At 39.0% G+C, this 19,220-nt stretch overlaps 1 protein-coding gene across 2 annotated transcripts in view; it reads right to left on the reverse strand.

Moving 5' to 3' along the window:
* LOC126253422 (N-acetyl-D-glucosamine kinase) overlaps positions 1–19,220 on the reverse strand; it is a 228,099-nt gene that overhangs the window by 21,533 nt on the left and 187,346 nt on the right. For both annotated transcript variants that reach the window (XM_049954749.1, XM_049954750.1), the window contains exon 7: positions 398–572. In XM_049954749.1, the coding sequence (XP_049810706.1) occupies positions 398–572 (175 nt within the window). The remainder of the gene's footprint in view (positions 1–397; positions 573–19,220) is intronic.

The following is a 19,220-nucleotide window of genomic DNA, read 5'->3' on the forward strand; positions in this document are numbered from 1 at the left end:
TCTACCAATGATCTGGTCTTCTGCGATATCATCTAAATGTGTTAACTGCACTTCAGTTGTGTTTCAATATCACACAACGTGGCGTCAAAACCATTACAGCCAAGTCTTCTGTTCACATGGACTGTTGCTGGCACACTAAGTGGTCTCAAGTGACTATGCCTTGTATTTTACTAGGTTTCTATGTTGTCCCACCACAGTTTAGGCAACACAGTGCCACTACAGCACTTTGCTTTGGTGTGAATCTGTAACAGACTGTAACTTATAAGAAGCTAAATATTACAGGCTCAAATATTTATGGATGAATGCTGAAAAAGAGATCTATATATGTCCTCTACACCAACAATCAATTTGCTACATATCTCTGAATTAAACAAAAAATTAATTTTAGCTTAAGTACCTTATGAGCTGCAGGCACAAGTGCTCGTACCATAGTGGCAAGAGCACGACCTGTCTGTTCAAACAGCCAAAGACACAATGGATCCCCTGCTTTAGCTTCTTCTGCCAATTTCTTACACAGCGCCGCAAACTTTGGTTTATGAAACTTGGAGTAGCAGTGTTCCAGCAGATCAAATCTTTAAAAAATTAAATAAAAAGGAGAGCATCAGTGATATATATTTCCAAGCGCCCCCCCCCCCCCCCCTCTCTCTCTCTCTCTCTCTCTCTCCCTCTCTCTCTCTCTCTCTCTCTCTCTCTCTCTCTCTCTCTCTCTCTCTCTTTCTCTCTCTCACCCTCCCTACACACACCTGTGAAAAGTGCAGAAATAGAAACTTTTCATTAAGTGCAATAAATAACAAATATAAAAAAAATATTCAGTATCTATCATGTAACATGAGCCAACTGTAGATAAAATCTTATTTATGGACCAAACCTCCCTCAATTATTCGACAGCTTTTTTATCTAGTGATTCATTGCCATAAAGTTTTGGCATTTGTTGACAATGGTCTTGGCTGTATGGAAAGCAGATGTAAGTCTTAAGTCTGTAAATAGTGGAAGTTTAATTTTAAATCTTGTACATAATTTGACTGTTCTTAACTGAGGATAATTGAAATGAATAATCTAGTGATTCATTGCCATAAAGTTTTGGCATTTGTTGACAATGGTCTTGGCTTTTGTGGTGGCAAATAACAAATATCATACAAATGTTGAGTTGTAGATAGGCACACAAAAAAGAAGTAATATTTCCTAGCTTTTAGAGTTATCCTTTGATGAGCTACAGGGTACGCAATGGATCCTCTGCTTTAGCTTCTTCTGCGAGCGCGCGCGTGTACGCTCCATGTGTATGTGTGTGTTGACAAAATTGTAATTAGAAAAACTTGAGTTTCATTAATTTTAATAATCCTCAGTCAATAAACAGTAAAATTATGTACATAAATTAAAATTAAACTTCTAATATTTACAGGTTTAATACTTACATCTGCTTACATTAAATCCATCATTCACACAATAGCTAGTTACCTGGCTATTACGACCAAGTATTGTCAAAAATTAAAGTAAATTATTCATTTCAATTATCCTCAGTTAAGAACAGTCAAATTATGTACAAGATTTAAAATTAAACTTCCACTATTTACAGACTTAAGACTTACATCTGCTTTCCATACAGCCATTATTCACACAGTAGGTAGTTACTTGGCTGTTACAACCAAGTATTGTTATTAAAGTATAATAAATTTTCATTAAAATGGTCTACTGCACTTGTTGTGAAATTCATGGATGAAACAGGAGGAGTTAGTCACCAAAAATTCTTTTAAATTATGTTTAAATTGTGCCTTGTCTGAAACTAAACTCTTAATGGTTGCTGGTAACTTATTGAAAATATGCGTTGCTGAATACGGGACTCCTTTCTGGGCAAGAGTAAGTGATTTTAAATCTTTATGTATATTGTTCTTATTCCTAGTATTGATACCGTGTGCTAAGCAGTTAGTTGGAAAAAGAGATGTATTATTTACAACAAACTTCATTAAGGAATAAATACACTGAGAAGCTGTGGTTAGTATGCCCAATTCTTTGAATAGGTTCCGAAATGATATTCCCGGATTTACACTACACATTACTCTTATTATACGCTTCTGTACTCTAAAAAATTTTCTCGGTTTGTGGAGTTACCCCAAAATATGATACCATATGACATAATGGAGTGAAAATAAGCAAAATATGCCAGTTTTTTTATATTTATATCTCCTATGTCTGACATCATTCGCATTGCAAACACAGACTTGTTTAGGCGCTTTAGCAGTTCGTTAGTATGGCGCTCCCAACTGAATTTATTATCAAGTTGTAATACCAAGAATTTAACACTCTCAACTTCTCCTATTTCCATGTCATCATATTTTATACACACACTATAAGGAAATTTCTTGGAAGTTCTGAACTGCATATAGTGGGTCTTTTCAAAGTTTAATGACAGTAAATTAGCTGTGAACCACTTATTAGTGTCAGTAAAAATTTGATTAGCTGCCCTTTCTAAATTTAATTTGATTTACTATTAATTGCAATGTTTGTATCATCTGCAAATATGACAAACTTGGCATCTGGTAATGTAACAGATGACAGGTCATTAATATACACAAGAAAAAGTAGTGGACCTAGTATGGAACCTTGGGGAATACCACATGTAATTTCTTCCCAGTCAGATGATGTCCGATTGCCTACTGCTGAAGTGTTACGCAATGACACCCTTTGTTTTCTATTAGTAAGATATGACTGAAACCACTTTGCAGCACTACCAGTGATGCCATAATATTTTAATTTACTTAACAGAATGCTGTGATTCACACATTCAAAAGCCTTTGACAGGTCACAGAATATGCCAGTTGCCTCTAATTTGTTGTCTAATGAATTAAGGACATTTTCACTGTAAGTTAAAATAGACTTATCAATATCAGAACCCTTAAGAAACCCAAACTGTGACTTTGACAGTATGTTATTTTCACTAAGGTACTTAAGTAGACGCTTGAACGTAACCTTTTCAAAGATTTTTGAAAAATCTGGCAAAAATGAGATCAGTCAGTAATTTGACGGCATTTCTTTGTCCCTTTTCTTGTGGAGAGGTATAACTTCAGCATATGTAAGCTAGTCCGGGACTGTTTCAGTGACAAGTGATTTATTACACAAATAACATAAGATATGACTAAGCTCACATGAACACTCTTTTATTAACTTTGTTGATATGTTATCATAACCACTAGAATGCTTTTATTTCAAGGACTTTATGATGGATTCTATTTCTTTGGGTGAAGTAAGTGTCAATTCCATTTTACTGAGATTACTTGTGTGCACTGGTCTCAGATATTCCATTGCATTATTTACTGAACCTGACAACCCTATGCTATCAAGTAACAGAGACAAAATACTTGTTTAAATGATTTGCAACACAACATGCATTTGTTACGTGTTTCATTTATTTTTAGAGTTATTTGTTCCTCCTCATTTGTGGTCCTACCTGTCTCTGACTTAACTATATCCCACATTGTTTTTATTTTATTGCTGGATATATTTATCTTCTTCTCATAATGCAGATGTTTAGATTTCTGGATAACCTTCTTCAATATTTTGCAGTAATTTTTGTAATGAGCTATAATGTTAGTATCAAAGGTGTCCCTACATATCAGATAGTGTTTCCTTTTTATCTCACATGAAATCTTTATCCCTTGTGTGATCCACAGTTTATTATTAGACTTCTGCTTAATTTGAGTTACCTTTGTGGTATCGATAACTATGATGCCATGGCATAGGTGCAAGTTCTTAGATTGGCACTACGACACCGACGACAGCGCCCTCTAGCTGTCGCTGTGCAGCTCTATGAGCGCCACTCCGAATTCTGCCCATTTGATGCCGAGCAGATGACCAAGCAACATTGTTTCTAATTTCATAGTGGGCGAGCCACTACAGATTTGCCTTCATAACTTCTAGTAGCTGTTAGATTTGACTGATGAATGTGATCATCTATACGCAAAGTTAAGTAAAAGAGTCATAACCCATACGCAGTATGGAAGCATTACACCTTTTCCTGCTCCAACTCACTTCCTACATTCGGCCTACCCTTTAGTTTACAGGAGCAGACCCACGCGCCGCCTTCCAGGTGAGATACAAAAACCTTCGGGGGAAAACAATTTTCAAATAAGATGCTAACTTTATTAATGAATGTTTTGTATTTTCCATTTGTGTCTTGGATGCTGTAAACATCGATCCAATTAATTTCTTTGAGCAATCTCCTAAATTTCTCAGTTTTTGACTGTTTTATTGGCCTTCTATACTCAGTTCTGGTAGATTTTTTACCCTGACAATATTCAAAATTTAATGTTAGGTGTTGCATGTCATGGTCAGATAGCCCAGTTACTACTAGTTTTGTTATGTGGCTAAGTAGCCTAGAATTGTCTATAAAGATATTATCAATCACAGTCTTATAACATTTGTATACCCTAGTTGGGAAGTTTACAGTAGAAATTAAATTGAATGACAATGTAACTGATTTCAGTAACTGTTCACTGACAATGTTTTTCAGGACATCTATATTAAAATCACCAGCAACCCATAGTTCTTTGTTTTTTAATTTTAGATAAGATAATAAATCTTCAAGACCGTTTTTAAACAGGTTGAAATTTCCTGAATGTGCGCTGTATATGGCTACTATTATAAAGGACCTATTATGAAATTCTATCTCTGTTGCACATGCTTCTAAGTGCTGCTCTAAGCAAAATTTATTAATGTCAATATTCTTAAGTTTAAAACTGTTTTTAACAAATGTGGCAACTCCTCCTTTCTCCATATTTTGCCTACAGAAGTAACAGGCTAACTTAAATTCTGTAAGGTTTAACATATCTATACCAGTGGTCACATGATGTTCACAGAGGCAGATTATATCAACTGGGTTCGAGGATTAATTCATCAATGCACATAAGTAGTTCATTAATTTTACTTCTAAGCCCTCAAATACTTTGATGCACTAAAGATAGTTGGCATTTCTCATTTACTGAGTTGAAATTGGGTGGAAATAAAATTTCTGCTGATTGCTGTAAATTTTTAACCAACAGCTGTGTTCGCTGATCCAATGTGCCAGGATTATGCTGTTTGATTTCTTTCTCAAACTGAAGGTTTGTTTCAATCTGTACTTCTCTCAGAACTTGACTTCATTCTGTCCTACCTATCCTAAAAAAGGTGCTGCTCCAACACCTATGACCACTGGTATATTACCACTCATGGCAGTGCCCCCCCCCCCCCCCTTACATTTCCTGCTATTAGCCCAGCCAGTTTCCCCTTCCCTTTCCTGTTGAGGTGTAGGCCATGTCTAGTATAATCCCACCTACTGAGAGAATCAACAGGAACCAAACCAATATGTGACCCCACACCAGACCCAAGTAGCCGTCCCAACTCCAAATTAACTCTCCTGACAGAAGAGTTTAAATGAGGTCGGTCATGATGTCTCAGAACAGACACAAACTCAACACTGGTATGTCTCGTTGCTGATGCAATCTTTGCCAGGTCACACTCTATATTGTACCCAGGATCTCTATCAGGACTATTGCCCGGCCCACCGACAATAATTACGGTGTCTTCCTTAGTAAAATCTTTACAGAGTGAACCTAAATCCTCTGTCACCTGACCCAGACCAGTACTAGGTTTAAAAACATTTGTGACCTGGTATTTTGATCCTAACTGGTCCTGCAAACGTTGGCCTACACCTCTGGCATGTAAACTACCTAGCAACAAAACTTTCTTTCTCTTTGCTGACGTCCCTACATTCTTATTCAATTTTCTACTGAAAGTTTGTTGTGCCCTCTCTACACCTACCTCTGTCTGAGGCTCATTAGTTTCTAACTGAAGCAACAGATCAAACTTATTCTTCACATTCACCACAAAGCTGTCTGACAAAATTCTAGGTCTGTTACCTGTTACCACTTCCCACCTCTCTTTACCCTTCTCCCTCCTTAACCTGTTCAGATCTTCCCTATCCTCCTCTAACTGTGTCTGAAGGGCAGCAATTTTTTCCTCCTGTTCCAGTATTTTTCTATCTCTACTGCATATCCTACAGAACCACTGACGAGTCTGATCCACTTCCCCATTTCCCACGTCGCTACAATGGAAAAAACTACTGCAGCCATCACATCAAACCCCGGAGCTAACTATTCTACGGCACGTCAGGCACTTTTCACTCATGTTAAAAATCTTACTTTAGTGAGAATAAGTTAAATTAAATTACTGAAAAACAAGAAAAGACATCTACGAAAGATTAGGTCTAGTTTCAGTCATATGTAAACAAACTTACTTTAGTGACAATAAGTTAGATTACAAAAAAAAGAAGAAAATCATGTTTACAAAAATTAGGCCTAGTTGCAACTGGTAAGCAAAGCTACTACCATACATGCAAATTTTCCAGATACCGGAACTTAAAATTTACGGTGTGTTTCGCAAAATAAGAGTTAAGTAACAAAGGGATACACTTTTCTTAACTTGCTGGAATGGAACAGAACAATTAAATGAGATTCTATAAGTTTTACTGCGCCACAATGTATGCAAGAATGCTATTGTAACTCTACTTTATGATCCTTTCGTATTTTCTGGAATAATACACAAGAGAAGTGAAACTTTTAATAGTAAGCTTGCAAAACACACTAATACATGTATTAAACTAGTTTCCTGAATTAAACTGTTTTTTTATTACAGTATAAATCGCGTATCTGTATGGCAGCACAAAACTCACGCATCTCGCCTGGTGCAGGCAATGATTATGGTAAGAGCAAGAGTGTGTCCATTATAACAGCAAATTGGGGAATCAACACTGTTCCCTAGGACAGACCTGATCAGCTAAAATGGTTACATAATCCATGACAGTAATGCGGGCTTGTAGGATAACCATGAAGCCCACTGAATACCATGGCTGCCCAAATCATCACTGAACCTCTGCCATGTTTCATTCTTGGGATGTAAACTCAGCCAGAAGTTGGAAATCGTGTGAAACAAGACTATCTGACCAAATTACTTTCATTCCTTGCTCCCTAGTTCCAGTTCTATGGTTTCAGCACCATGTTTTCCTGTTACAGGCATTTGTATCTCTGACAAGTGGTTTGGGAATTCCAGCTCTCCCCGCTTACGGAGCTCCCTTCTGGTTGTTTTGGTGCTGACAGGCTCTGAGAATGCGACATTGAGTTCTGCAGTGACTTTTGCAGCTGTCATCATCATATTCTTCGTAACAATCCTCTTCAAAGACCGTCTGGGATCACTCGACATGTACTTTTGTCCACATTTTGATTTAGCGGATGATGTTTTTCTGCTTTCACTGTGTGTGTTATAAATTTTGATGCAGTGCCTCTTGAAAGACCGAACACTTCAGCTACCTTGGTTATGGAAGCACTAACCATATCAATACCAACAATTTTCCAATGTTAAAATTCACTTAGCTCTGACATAAGGCACTCACTACTACACAGAAGACTGTTCTGATCATGACACATTTGAAATGTGTTGAGGACATTGCACAGGTGCCGTTCATGGTCAAATACACAGCACCACCTACAGGCTTAGCTAGAATCTGTATTCATGTTCAAGTGTACATTTCTTGTGGGGTTTCCATGTTTCTGTCCAATCCCTGTACTTGCAGATACCATGCTACTTTTCTTCAAGATATGTTCTCGAAATGTATAGACAGACACAGAAAAGCAAACTGTAATCTTAAGGTAACATATACTAGACAAAAACACAGTGTAAAAATTAGCAAAGATCTAGTGTCCATATATTCCAAATTCAAAAGATTTTCAGAAGAAATAATTTAACAAAAGCTGAACATACCACAGCAGTAGTAAAACATGTTTGTTTTTATCCAAACATACATTATGTGAAAGTGGCAAAAGACCTTAAAAATTTGGTATGACTTGTTGATATTCATCAGTTAGATGTGGGGAAAAATTCACATTGCTCGTGACAACAGCAGTCTAGTCACAGAAAAAACAGCAGAACTACAATTAAAGAAAACAGCTGAAAATCTTAAAAATGTTTATAATTGGTCTATATGTAATTAACTTTTGGCCATAAAGAAAACAATCTGATGAATTTTAGTTTGAAAGGGACTAATATGATTTATTTTTTATACACATATGATAGCTCCAGTAAATATGCAACAAACACAGCTTTTTAGGGATAAATATATACTTTCATCAGAAAGGGAGTAAACAGAAACATACTGACAAAGATAATGCCATATGGATGTTATTTATTTAGATTTTTGTCGTCACTGAGTAACAGTTAGTGCCCTGCAGTCACATATTACTGTTTTTACCCAAGAATGAGACAAACCTGAATAAAAGATGACAACTTTTTTAATTTTTTATTACAGAGAAAGGGGGGGGGGGGGGTGCATTGAGAGAACATTATATTCATTCTAAACTTATGCCATTTATTGATTGTGTACTCTTTAATACAAAGAGAAATAAAATTTAAAAAGGAAATGGGTTATATTAAATTTTACCTCCACTTTCTTGTTCGCTTACTATCTAGGCCAGTCATCTGGTGTATCACTATTTTTGGATCCAGGCTAGACCAGGGCCAGCGCCAGTCATGGCAGTGTTTCTCTACTGCTTCAAAGGCTGACCGGCATCAGTTTCGCATAGCCAATGGCTGATAGTTTAACATAACCAGTGAGAGGCGACAAAAAAAGGTAATGAATTTCTAGCCCCCAATTTGAAACCATTTCCTTCTTCACTGTTGTCACAAAAATAATTGACAGTTTTTTCTGAATATGTCACAAATTATCAGGCTGTGGTTATGTGGGGACCAATAACAAACCTTATATTGCTATGAATCAAGGAAGTAGCAATTAAATTTAGAATGTTGGTTGTCACAAATACACTCCTGGAAATTGAAATAAGAACACCGTGAATTCATTGTCCCAGGAAGGGGAAACTTTATTGACACATTCCTGGGGTCAGATACATCACATGATCACACTGACAGAACCACAGGCACATAGACACAGGCAACAGAGCATGCACAATGTCGGCACTAGTACAGTGCATATCCACCTTTCGCAGCAATGCAGGCTGCTATTCTCCCATGGAGACGATCGTAGAGATGCTGGATGTAGTCCTGTGGAATGGCTTGCCATGACATTTCCACCTGGCGCCTCAGTTGGACCAGCGTTCGTGCTGGACGTGCAGACCGCGTGAGACGACGCTTCATCCAGTCCCAAACATGCTCAATGGGGGACAGATCCGGAGATCTTGCTGGCCAGGGTAGTTGACTTACACCTTCTAGAGCACGTTGGGTGGCACGGGATACATGCAGACGTGCATTGTCCTGTTGGAACAGCAAGTTCCCTTGCCGGTCTAGGAATGGTAGAACGATGGGTTCGATGACAGTTTGGATGTACCGTGCACTATTCAGTGTCCCCTCGACGATCACCAGTGGTATACGGCCAGTGTAGGAGATCGCTCCCCACGCCATGATGCCGGGTGTTGGCCCTGTGTGCCTCGGTCGTATGCAGTCCTGATTGTGGCGCTCACCTGCACGGTGCCAAACACATATACGACCATCATTGGCACCAAGGCAGAAGCGACTCTCATCGCTGAAGACGACACATCTCCATTCGTCCCTCCATTCACGCCTGTCGCGACACCACTGGAGGCGGGCTGCACGATGTTGGGGCGTGAGCGGAAGACGGCCTAACGGTGTGCGGGACCGTAGCCCAGCTTCATGGAGACAGTTGCGAATGGTCCTCGCCGATACCCCAGGAGCAACAGTGTCCCTAATTTGCTGGGAAGTGGCGGTGCTGTCCCCTACGGCACTGCGTAGGATCCTACGGTCTTGGCGTGCATCCGTGCGTCGCTGCGGTCCGGTCCCAGGTCGACGGGCACGTGCACCTTCCGCCGACCACTGGCGACAACATCGATGTACTGTGGAGACCTCACGCCCCACGTGTTGAGCAATTCGGCGGTACGTCCACCCGGCCTCCCGCATGCCCACTATACGCCCTCGCTCAAAGTCCGTCAACTGCACATACGGTTCACGTCCACGCTGTCGCGGCATGCTACCAGTGTTAAAGACTGTGATGGAGCTCCGTATGCCACGGCAAACTGGCTGACACTGACAGCGGCGGTGCACAAATGCTGCGCAGCTAGCGCCATTCGACGGCCAACACCGCGGTTCCTAGTGTGTCCGCTGTGCCGTGCGTGTGACCATTGCTTGTACAGCCCTCTCGCAGTGTCCGGAGCAAGTATGGTGGGTCTGACACACCGGTGTCAATGTGTTCTTTTTTCCATTTCCAGGAGTGTATATGGTTGTTTCTTCTGAATGTGTTGCAATTTCTGAGGTTGTGGCTACAGTGGTATTTGTCCAAATTTAAAATAAATTCAGTTCCAACTAAAATGGATTTAGGCAAACTGCAGTTTAAATGTGGTAGATGTTCATAATAAGCCAAGGTAGTCAGTATACATTCCCATGGTTAACAGGGGCACACAATCCGCAAGCCACCATACAATGCACGGTGGAGGGTACTCATACCACTGCCAGCCATTTCCTTTCTTCTTCCACTCACAAATGGAGTGAGAGAAAAACAACTGTTTATATTCTTCTGTAGAAGTGTTGATTTCTCTTGTCTTGTATTTTGGGTCCTTACATAAGATGGATGTCTGTGGCATTAGGATTGCTCTGCAGTCTGTCACAAACACTTGTTCTCTAAACATTCTCGATAGTGTTCCATGAGAAGATCATCATCTTCATTCCAGAATTTGACCCAAGATACTGGGTCTCATGGTTGAGTCCTGTGTTGTGTTACATGACATGTGTGACCTTTGAACCATGAGAGCAGAGTATCAAGTGGACTGATACATCATTGCATTTGTGTGCTTTTTATTTTACATACATATTCTTACGTACATTATATTTAGTAATTGGACTTCACTAGAAGATTTTCAATATCAGTAACCAAAAACTGAATACATTTTCGGTAGTGCAGAAACTAAAGTTATTACAAACTATCTCTGAAACATTTGAGTTTCACATAGCACATCCTTAATATACATAAGTTGATTGTAACTGGTAACAAAGTTATCAGCATGCCTCTACACTGCTTCACTGTCTTCCTTAATCTGACCAGGTAGGGATTCCTGACAGTGAACCACTACTCAAGAATGGATCACACATGTGTTCTGCACAAGGTCTTTATAGATCAATTTTACTTTCCTAGAATTCTCCCAATGAACCAAAGTCACTATTCACCTTCTCTACAACCAATTTAACATTGTCATTCAATTTCCGAATCACTTTGCAACACTAGATATTTTATCAACGTGACTGTTTCAAGTAGTACACCACTAATGTTCTATGTGAACATAATAGGATTGTGCTTCCTAATTATCTGTATTTCACACACACACACACACACACACACACACACACACACACACACAGAGAGAGAGAGAGAGAGAGAGAGAGAGAGAGTTTTGTTATGGGTAATACCTATCTCTTGGGACCTGACAACTTCACAATTTGTGAGAAATGCGAATATAGACTGGCTCAAAATGCAAAAATGTGAAATTACCTAATAAATGCTGTTTCATAATGATTTGTATCCAGATGAACTATTCTGTCAGAGTTTGTTTGTAATAACTTTAGTTTCTGCACCACCGAAAATGTATTCAGTTTTTGGTTACTGATATTGAAAATCTTCTAGTGAAGTCCAATTACTAAATATAATGTACGTAAGAATATGTATGCAAAATAAAAAGCACACAAATGCAATGATGTATCAGTCCACTTGATACTCTGCTCTCATGGTTCAAAGGTCACACATGTCATGTAACACAACACAGGACTCAACCATGAGACCCAGTATCTTGGGTCAAAGAAACAAGTATGTTTGTCAGCTAGCTAAAGTTCAAAAGATGGTATAGTTCTGTGAGGTAACGGGCGAGTTGTGGCGCCCTGAAAATATTCTAAATTCGGAGTTGGCATGGCCGCACAGCCCACTCGGCAAGCCAGGGCTCGTCAGTAACCACGTGGTGCCGAACATTAGCCGGAGCAAGAGGGGGTAGCCCCAGCGTGTGGTCCAGGCTGACTGCGCGGCTGGGAATTTCATGTTGACCCTGTGTCGAGGACTGTGCTTTGTGTCGATGAAGGAGATTTGTATGCAGGGAGTACCAAAGATGGCGGACTTTGTGGAACCATAATGGCAGACATTTCACAGTTCATGTAGAAATTAATAATAGCCAGAGGAATCATGATACCTTAAAAAAAACATGAACATTACCATTATTTGCATGACAATTCTGATGGTGTAATCGGATTTTCAAAATCTTTATTAGTTTAAAGTTTAGCATCTGACTGTAAATTATACAAGTAACACCCAGCAACAAATTTCCAAAATCTAAACGTTTCATCCGATTTTGTCGATCGACATGTCTTTAGAAAGCTATTAATGTAAACCTAAATTGGTACAAATTACATGTATGTAACTTGAACAGTACATGAGTTATTGGAGGTCAAAGTGGCCGATTACTATTGATCGCATCAGGCCATAAGTACTCCACAGTTATACGAAAAAATGGTAGCAGCATGGTTATAAATATATTTATTTGTCTATTCTTTGTTTATATCCCATATATGCTATTAATGAAGAAATTGGCTAATATTTACTGTGTTTTAGAAAGCACAGAGACATTAGGCTATTGGTCTACTTTTGTTTCTACTCCTTTGATGTATGTTTATTTGATTTGTTTATGTATTTAATAATGTGTGTTAGAGCATATTTATGGTTTAGCCATAGGAATATTTATTTAATTTCAAGTTATTTAAATGTAAATCCAGTATTTCATATGTGTTTCAATATGTTTGTGAGTGTGCGTTGGCTTGGAGACATGGCAGGAGTGCTCTAGCCAATCACAGCGCTTGTTACTACAGTAGGAGACTACCGAAGTCAATTGAGAGACTGTATTGAAGTGGGAGAGGAGCATCGTTACCAAAAAGGACATGAATAGGACAGAACAGGATGGTCGCAGAAAATACTTGGAGAGTGTTGAACAGTTTACGCGTGTCTGGAGATAGAAATATTATGTAGTGCCGGCTGGTGCACTTGTGAGATTTCTGTGGCTTCTGCAGTGAAGACATAGTATGCATTTAGAAGTGAATTTCTTGTGAGCTATGTTTTGTTCATAACTAATTATGTGTAGTAGGAATCTATTGTTTCCCTGTTATTCAACTTATATTTTATTTAATTGCTGGACCATTGACACCAATAAGTGTTTTGCAGTAATAAATAGCATTCTTAAAGGTACTTCTGCTATCATACTCATCATTTAAAGTCGTTATAAATAGTACCTGCAGATTTTATTTAATTGCAGTCTTTCACTTATAAATTTCTATGTTACATTCAAAATTCGCAATTGCTGAGTCATAGGAACCTTTGACCATTCGATTCATGTGTATATTCATATTGTAAACTGTAGACTCAGCAGTATTTGGCTTGTAATGTGGCAACTAAGTATCCAAGACCCGAGACAACGAAACCAGCCAAAACTTTTAATATTTCAACTCTGAGTCTGTGGGTACGTAGTCGAGGGCCACCATTAATTTCTTTTTGAAAGCCCACAGTGCAGACATTTCAGCATGGCAGCTTCAGTTACCAAGTGATTTGAACTGTGGTTGCAACAGGTACTGGCAGAGGTCAGGCCTAAACTACCACTGCCAACATCAGCAAGTAATTGCTTGGTAGTGCTACTGAATGCTATCTGTTGCTCATTGATTTCTTTTCTTATTTTGAAATGAGTGAACGAACTATTACTGATACATCATGGAATTCTCTTATGATAGTCAAAACACCAGAAGTGATAGGTGATCCCTATGGGCATGTGTCAAATTCTGCTTTCACATAAACACAGAATGCAGGTGTGGGCTGGTTACCCTGTGAGAGGGCTTGTTTCCCTGTACCGCTTCTCTGTCCTTTGGAGGTCAAAATTCTAATTTGTTTATCTTCACTGCCAACTGCCAGTTTATAGTTTCTGCACTATGCACTATAGACGTACTGTGTGTCATTTCTATCAGTAGCATTGTACGTATGGGTTACACGGCTATGAATACACGTGAAAGGACGAAATCAATGCTCTGAAGATTTTGTAACTATCAAATTGAGAGGGAAAAGAAAATTAATGTTGAGAAGCACCTTAAATCAGAGGCATGAAAATGGTGTGCTTCTCAACAGAAACAATTACTTATTGAAAACATAAATAGAGTGAAAAGAAGAAAACAAGTAAAGATCATTTCACAGAAAGCCTGCTGGAGGTTTTGCAAAAGCAAACATTCCAGTCAAAAAGCTCCCAAATCAGTGCCTTTACTTTCAGTCCATTCAAAGCACTAAGGCTTTGGCTTCAGGCCTGTAGTGTGATAACCTTTTAAATTTGTACTCCTAATTATTTATAAACAAAAAATTTAGATGTGAATTTTGCAAAGAAAGCTGCAAATTTTGTCAAAAATTAATGCTACATTTTCAGGTCCTTACACATCTCATTCATTACACTGTGGCACTGCCTTAGTTTCCCAGGCAGACAAATGGGGTAGCTCAAAATACATAATGAAAAGGCAGAAAGATTGCTATGATCCCAAAACTAGCAAAAAGTGTGAGTGTGTGTGTATGTGGGGGGGGGGGGGGGGGGGCAGGTGGGGGGGGGGGGGCTCGTAAGTTATGTGAGCAGGGAAATGACGAGATTTGTATCAGTAGAGTATTATTAGCTTTGACATTATCAGTTAACTTTTTAGAAAGTATATTTGTACAAAAAAACAATAACAGACACTTGCAAAGCTAAGTTTTTAAGTAGTTACACAACTGTGTGTAAGAATTAGTTAACTTTGAACTACGGTAACTTTTTCATTGTAAAAAAGTGATACAACAAACTTCATTGTAAAAATGACCTGTGAATGAGTAAATAGCTGACTGACTAAGTACACACAGTGGTGCTAGTTACATTTAAATTACCATAATGACCTAAAATTCAACATAAAGATAATCTACATAAATTTTCAGATATTTATAAGATATTTATACAATCTCCCCATGAACCATGGACCTTGCCATTCGTGAGGAGGCTTGCGCGCCTCAGCAATACAGATAGCCGTACCATAGGTGCAACCACAATGGAGGGGTATCTGTTGAGAGGCCAGACAAATGTGTGCTTCCTGAAGAGGGGCAGCAGCCTTTTCAGTAGTTGCAGGGGCAACAGTCTGCATAATTGACTGATCTGGCCTTGCTGTGCTGGTACTGCGAACGGCTGAAAGTAAGGGGAGACTACAGCCGTAATTTTTCCCAAGGGCATGCAGCTTTACTGTATGGTTAAAAGATGAAGGCGTCCTATTGGGTAAAATATTCCGGAGGTAAAATAGTCCCCCATTCAGATCTCTGGGGGGGGCGGGGGGGGGGGGGGGACTACTCAAGAGGACGTCGTTATCAGGAGAAAGAAAACTGGCATTCTACAGATCGGAGCATAGAATGTTAGATCCCTTAATCGGGCAGGTAGGTTAGAAAATTTAAGAAGGGACATGGATAGGTTAAAGTTAGATATAGTGGGAATTAGTGAAGTTCGGTGGCAGGAGGGACAAGACTTCTGATCAGGTGAACACAGGGTTATAAATACCAAATCAAATAGGGGTAATGCAGGAGTAGGTTTAATAATGAATAGGAAAATAAGAATGCAGGTAAGCTACAACAAACAGCATAGTGAATGCATTATTGTGGCCTACCATAATAGTTCAAGTTTATATGCCAACTAGCTCCGCAGATGACGAAGAGATTAATGAAATGTATGATGAGATAAAAGAAATTATTCAGATGGTGAAGGGAGATGAAAATTTAATAGTCATGGGTGACTGGAACTCGATAGTAGGAAAAGGAAGAGAAGGAAACATAAGAGGTGAATATGGAATCGGAGTAAGGAATGAAAGAGGAAGCTGCCTGGTAGAATTTTGCACAGAGCATAACTTAATCAAAGTTAACACTTGGTTCAAGAATCATAAAAGAAGATTGTATACATGGAAGACGCCTGGAGATACTGGAAGGTCTCAAATAGATTATATAATGGTAAGACAGAGATTCAGGAACCAGTTTTTAAATTGTAAGATATTTCCAGGGGCAGATGTGGACTCTGACCACAATCTATTGGTTATGAACTGTAGATTAAAACTGAAGAAACTGCAAAAATGTGGGAATTTGAGGAGATGGGACCTGGATAAACTGAAAGAACCAAAGGTTGTAGAGAGCTTCAGGGAGAGCATTAGGGAACGATTGACAAGAATGGGGGAAAGAAATACAGTAGAAGAAGAATGGGTAGCTTTGAGAGATGAAATAGAAGAGGATCAAGTAGGTGAAAAGACGGGGGCTAATAGAAATGCTTGGGTAACAGAAGAAATATTGAATTTAATTGATGAAAGAAGAAAATATAAAAATACAGTAAATGAGGCAGGCAAAAAGGAATACAAATGTCTCAAAAATGAGATCAACAGGAAGTGCAAAATGGCTAAGCAGGGATGGCTAGAGGACAAATGTAAGGACATAGAGGCACATATCACTAGGGGTAAGGTAGATACTGTCAACAGGAAAATTAAAGAGACCTTTGGAGAAAAGAGAACCATTTGCATGAATATCAAGAGCTCAGATGGAAACCCAGTTCTAAACAAAGAAGGGAAAGCAAAAAGGTGGAAGGAGTATATAGAGGGTCTATACAAGGGCGATGTACTTGAGGACAATATTATGGAAATGGAAGAGAATGAAGATGAAGATGAAAAAGGAGATATGATACTGCGTGAAGAGTTTGACAGAGCACTGAAAGACCTAAGTCGAAACAAGGCCCCGGGAGTAGACAGCATTCCATTAGAACTACTGACAGCCTTCGGAGAGCCAGTCCTGACAAAACTCTACCATCTAGTGAGAAAAATGTATGAGACAGGTGAAATACCCTCAGACTTCAAGAAGAATATAATAATTCCAATCCCAAAGAAAGCAGGTGTTGACACATGTGAAAATTACCGAACTATCAGTTTAATAAGCCACGGCTGCAAAATACTAACACAAATTCTTTACAGACTAATGGAAAAACTGGTAGAAGCCAACGTCGGTAAAGATCAGTTTGGATTCTGTAGAAATGTTGGAACACGTGAGGCAATACTGACCCTACGACTTATCTTAGAAAATAGATTAAGGAAAGGCAAACCTATGTTTCTAGCATTTGTAGACTTAGAGAAAGCTTTTGACAATGTTGACTGGAATACTCTCTTTCAAATCCTAAAGGTGGCAGGGGTAAAATACAGGGAGCGAAAGGCTATTTACAATTTGTACAGAAACCAGATGGCAGTAATAAGAATCGAGGGGCATGAAAGGGAAACAGTGGTTGGGAAGGGAGCGAGACAGGGTTGTAGCCTATCCCCGATGTTGTTCAATCTGTATATTGAGCAAGCAGTAAAGGAGACAAAAGAAAAATTCGGAATAGGAATCAAAATCCATGGAGAAGAAATAAAAACTTTGGGGTTTGCCGATGACATTATAATTCTGTCAGAGACAGCAAAGGACATGGAAGAGCAGCTGAACGGAATGGACACTGTCTTCAAACGAGTATATAAGATGAACATCAACAAAAGCAAACGAGGATAATGGAATGTAGTCAAATTAAATTGGGTGATTCTGAGGGAATTAGATTAGGAAATGAGATGCTAAAAGTAGTAAAGAAGTTTTGCTATTTGGGGAGCAAAATAACTGATGATGGTCGAAGTAGAGAGTATATAAAATGTAGACTGGCAATGGCAAGGAAAGCGTTTCTGAAGAAGAGAAATTTGTTAACATCGAGTATAGATTTAAGTGTCAAGAAGTAGTTTCTGAAAGGATTTGTATGGAGTGTAGCCATTTATGGAAGTGAAACATGGACGATAAGTAGTTTGGACAAGAAGAGAATAGAAGCTTTCAAAATGTGGTGCTACAGAAGAATGCCTCAAGATTAGATGGGTAGATCAGATAACTAATGAGGAGATAATGAATAGAATTGGGGAGAAGAGAAATTTGTGGCACAACTTGACTAGAAGAAGGGATCGGTTGGTAGAACATGTTCTGCGGCATCAAGGGATCACCAATTTAGTATTGGAGGGCAGCGTAGAGGGTAAAAATCATATAGGGAGACCAAGAGATGAATACTCTAAACAGATTCAGAAGGATGTAGGTTGCAGTAGGTACTGGGAGATGAAGAAGCTTGCACAGGATAGAGTAGCATGGAGAGCTGGATCAAACCAGTCTCTGGACTGAAGACCACAACAACAACATACAAATTCAACTCTAATCTTACACAAGTGCTGTCACAACTATCCACTCCACCATTTCTGATAGAATTTTATTTCCCAATTCCATTTGAGGCAGACTCATCCAAGGATATAAACAGGAACTAGCCATGACTTTGTAGTAAAATACAGCCAAGTAGTTACACAGAGAGATACATAGAATATGCACATACAAAGCAAAGTTAATTTGAAAAAGCTATAAAATTACATGTAGCCAGAATAGCTGGTTGATTCTTACCTGACAGTGGTGAAATTCTAAGTACTGCCAACAGACAAAGGTAAAAGTAATACATTTCTCAGGCAGGATTGATGAATAAATTGGGGAAGGCTACAAAGGAGCAGCAGATCACTTAGACTAGGTTATGAAGACTCCACCAGTTGCATGGACAAGCAGAAACAGTGGAGGGGGTGGTTTCAGAGACTGGGGGAAGTCAGAGATAGTTCACTGTTTAGCATTGTGCCAATTTCAGTCCAGAGGCAATAGGAGGACACAGCGAGAAGTAAGGTGAAGATAAGAAAGCAAAATGTATCACAGAAATTAAGAAAATTTTCGGAAAGGCTTTCTTGGAAGAAAGATTAAGAAAAGGCAAACCTACGTTTCTAGCATTTGTAGACTTAGAGAAAGCTTTTGACAATGTTGACTGGAATACTCTCTTTCAAATTCTGAAGGTGGCAGGGGTAAAATACAGGGAGCGAAAGGCTATTTACAATTTGTACAGAAACCAGATGGCAGTTATAAGAGTCGAGGGGCATGAAAGGGAAGCAGTGGTTGGGAAAGGAGTGAGACAGGGTTGTAGCCTCTCCCCGATGTTATTCAATCTGTATATTGAGCAAGCAGTAAAGGAAACAAAAGAAAAATTCGGAGTAGGTATTAAAATTCATGGAGAAGAAGTAAAAACTTTGAGGTTCGCCGATGACATTGTAAT

This window comes from Schistocerca nitens, chromosome 4 (genome assembly GCF_023898315.1).
Source record: "Schistocerca nitens isolate TAMUIC-IGC-003100 chromosome 4, iqSchNite1.1, whole genome shotgun sequence".
NCBI classification, from domain to species: Eukaryota; Metazoa; Arthropoda; class Insecta; order Orthoptera; family Acrididae; genus Schistocerca; species Schistocerca nitens.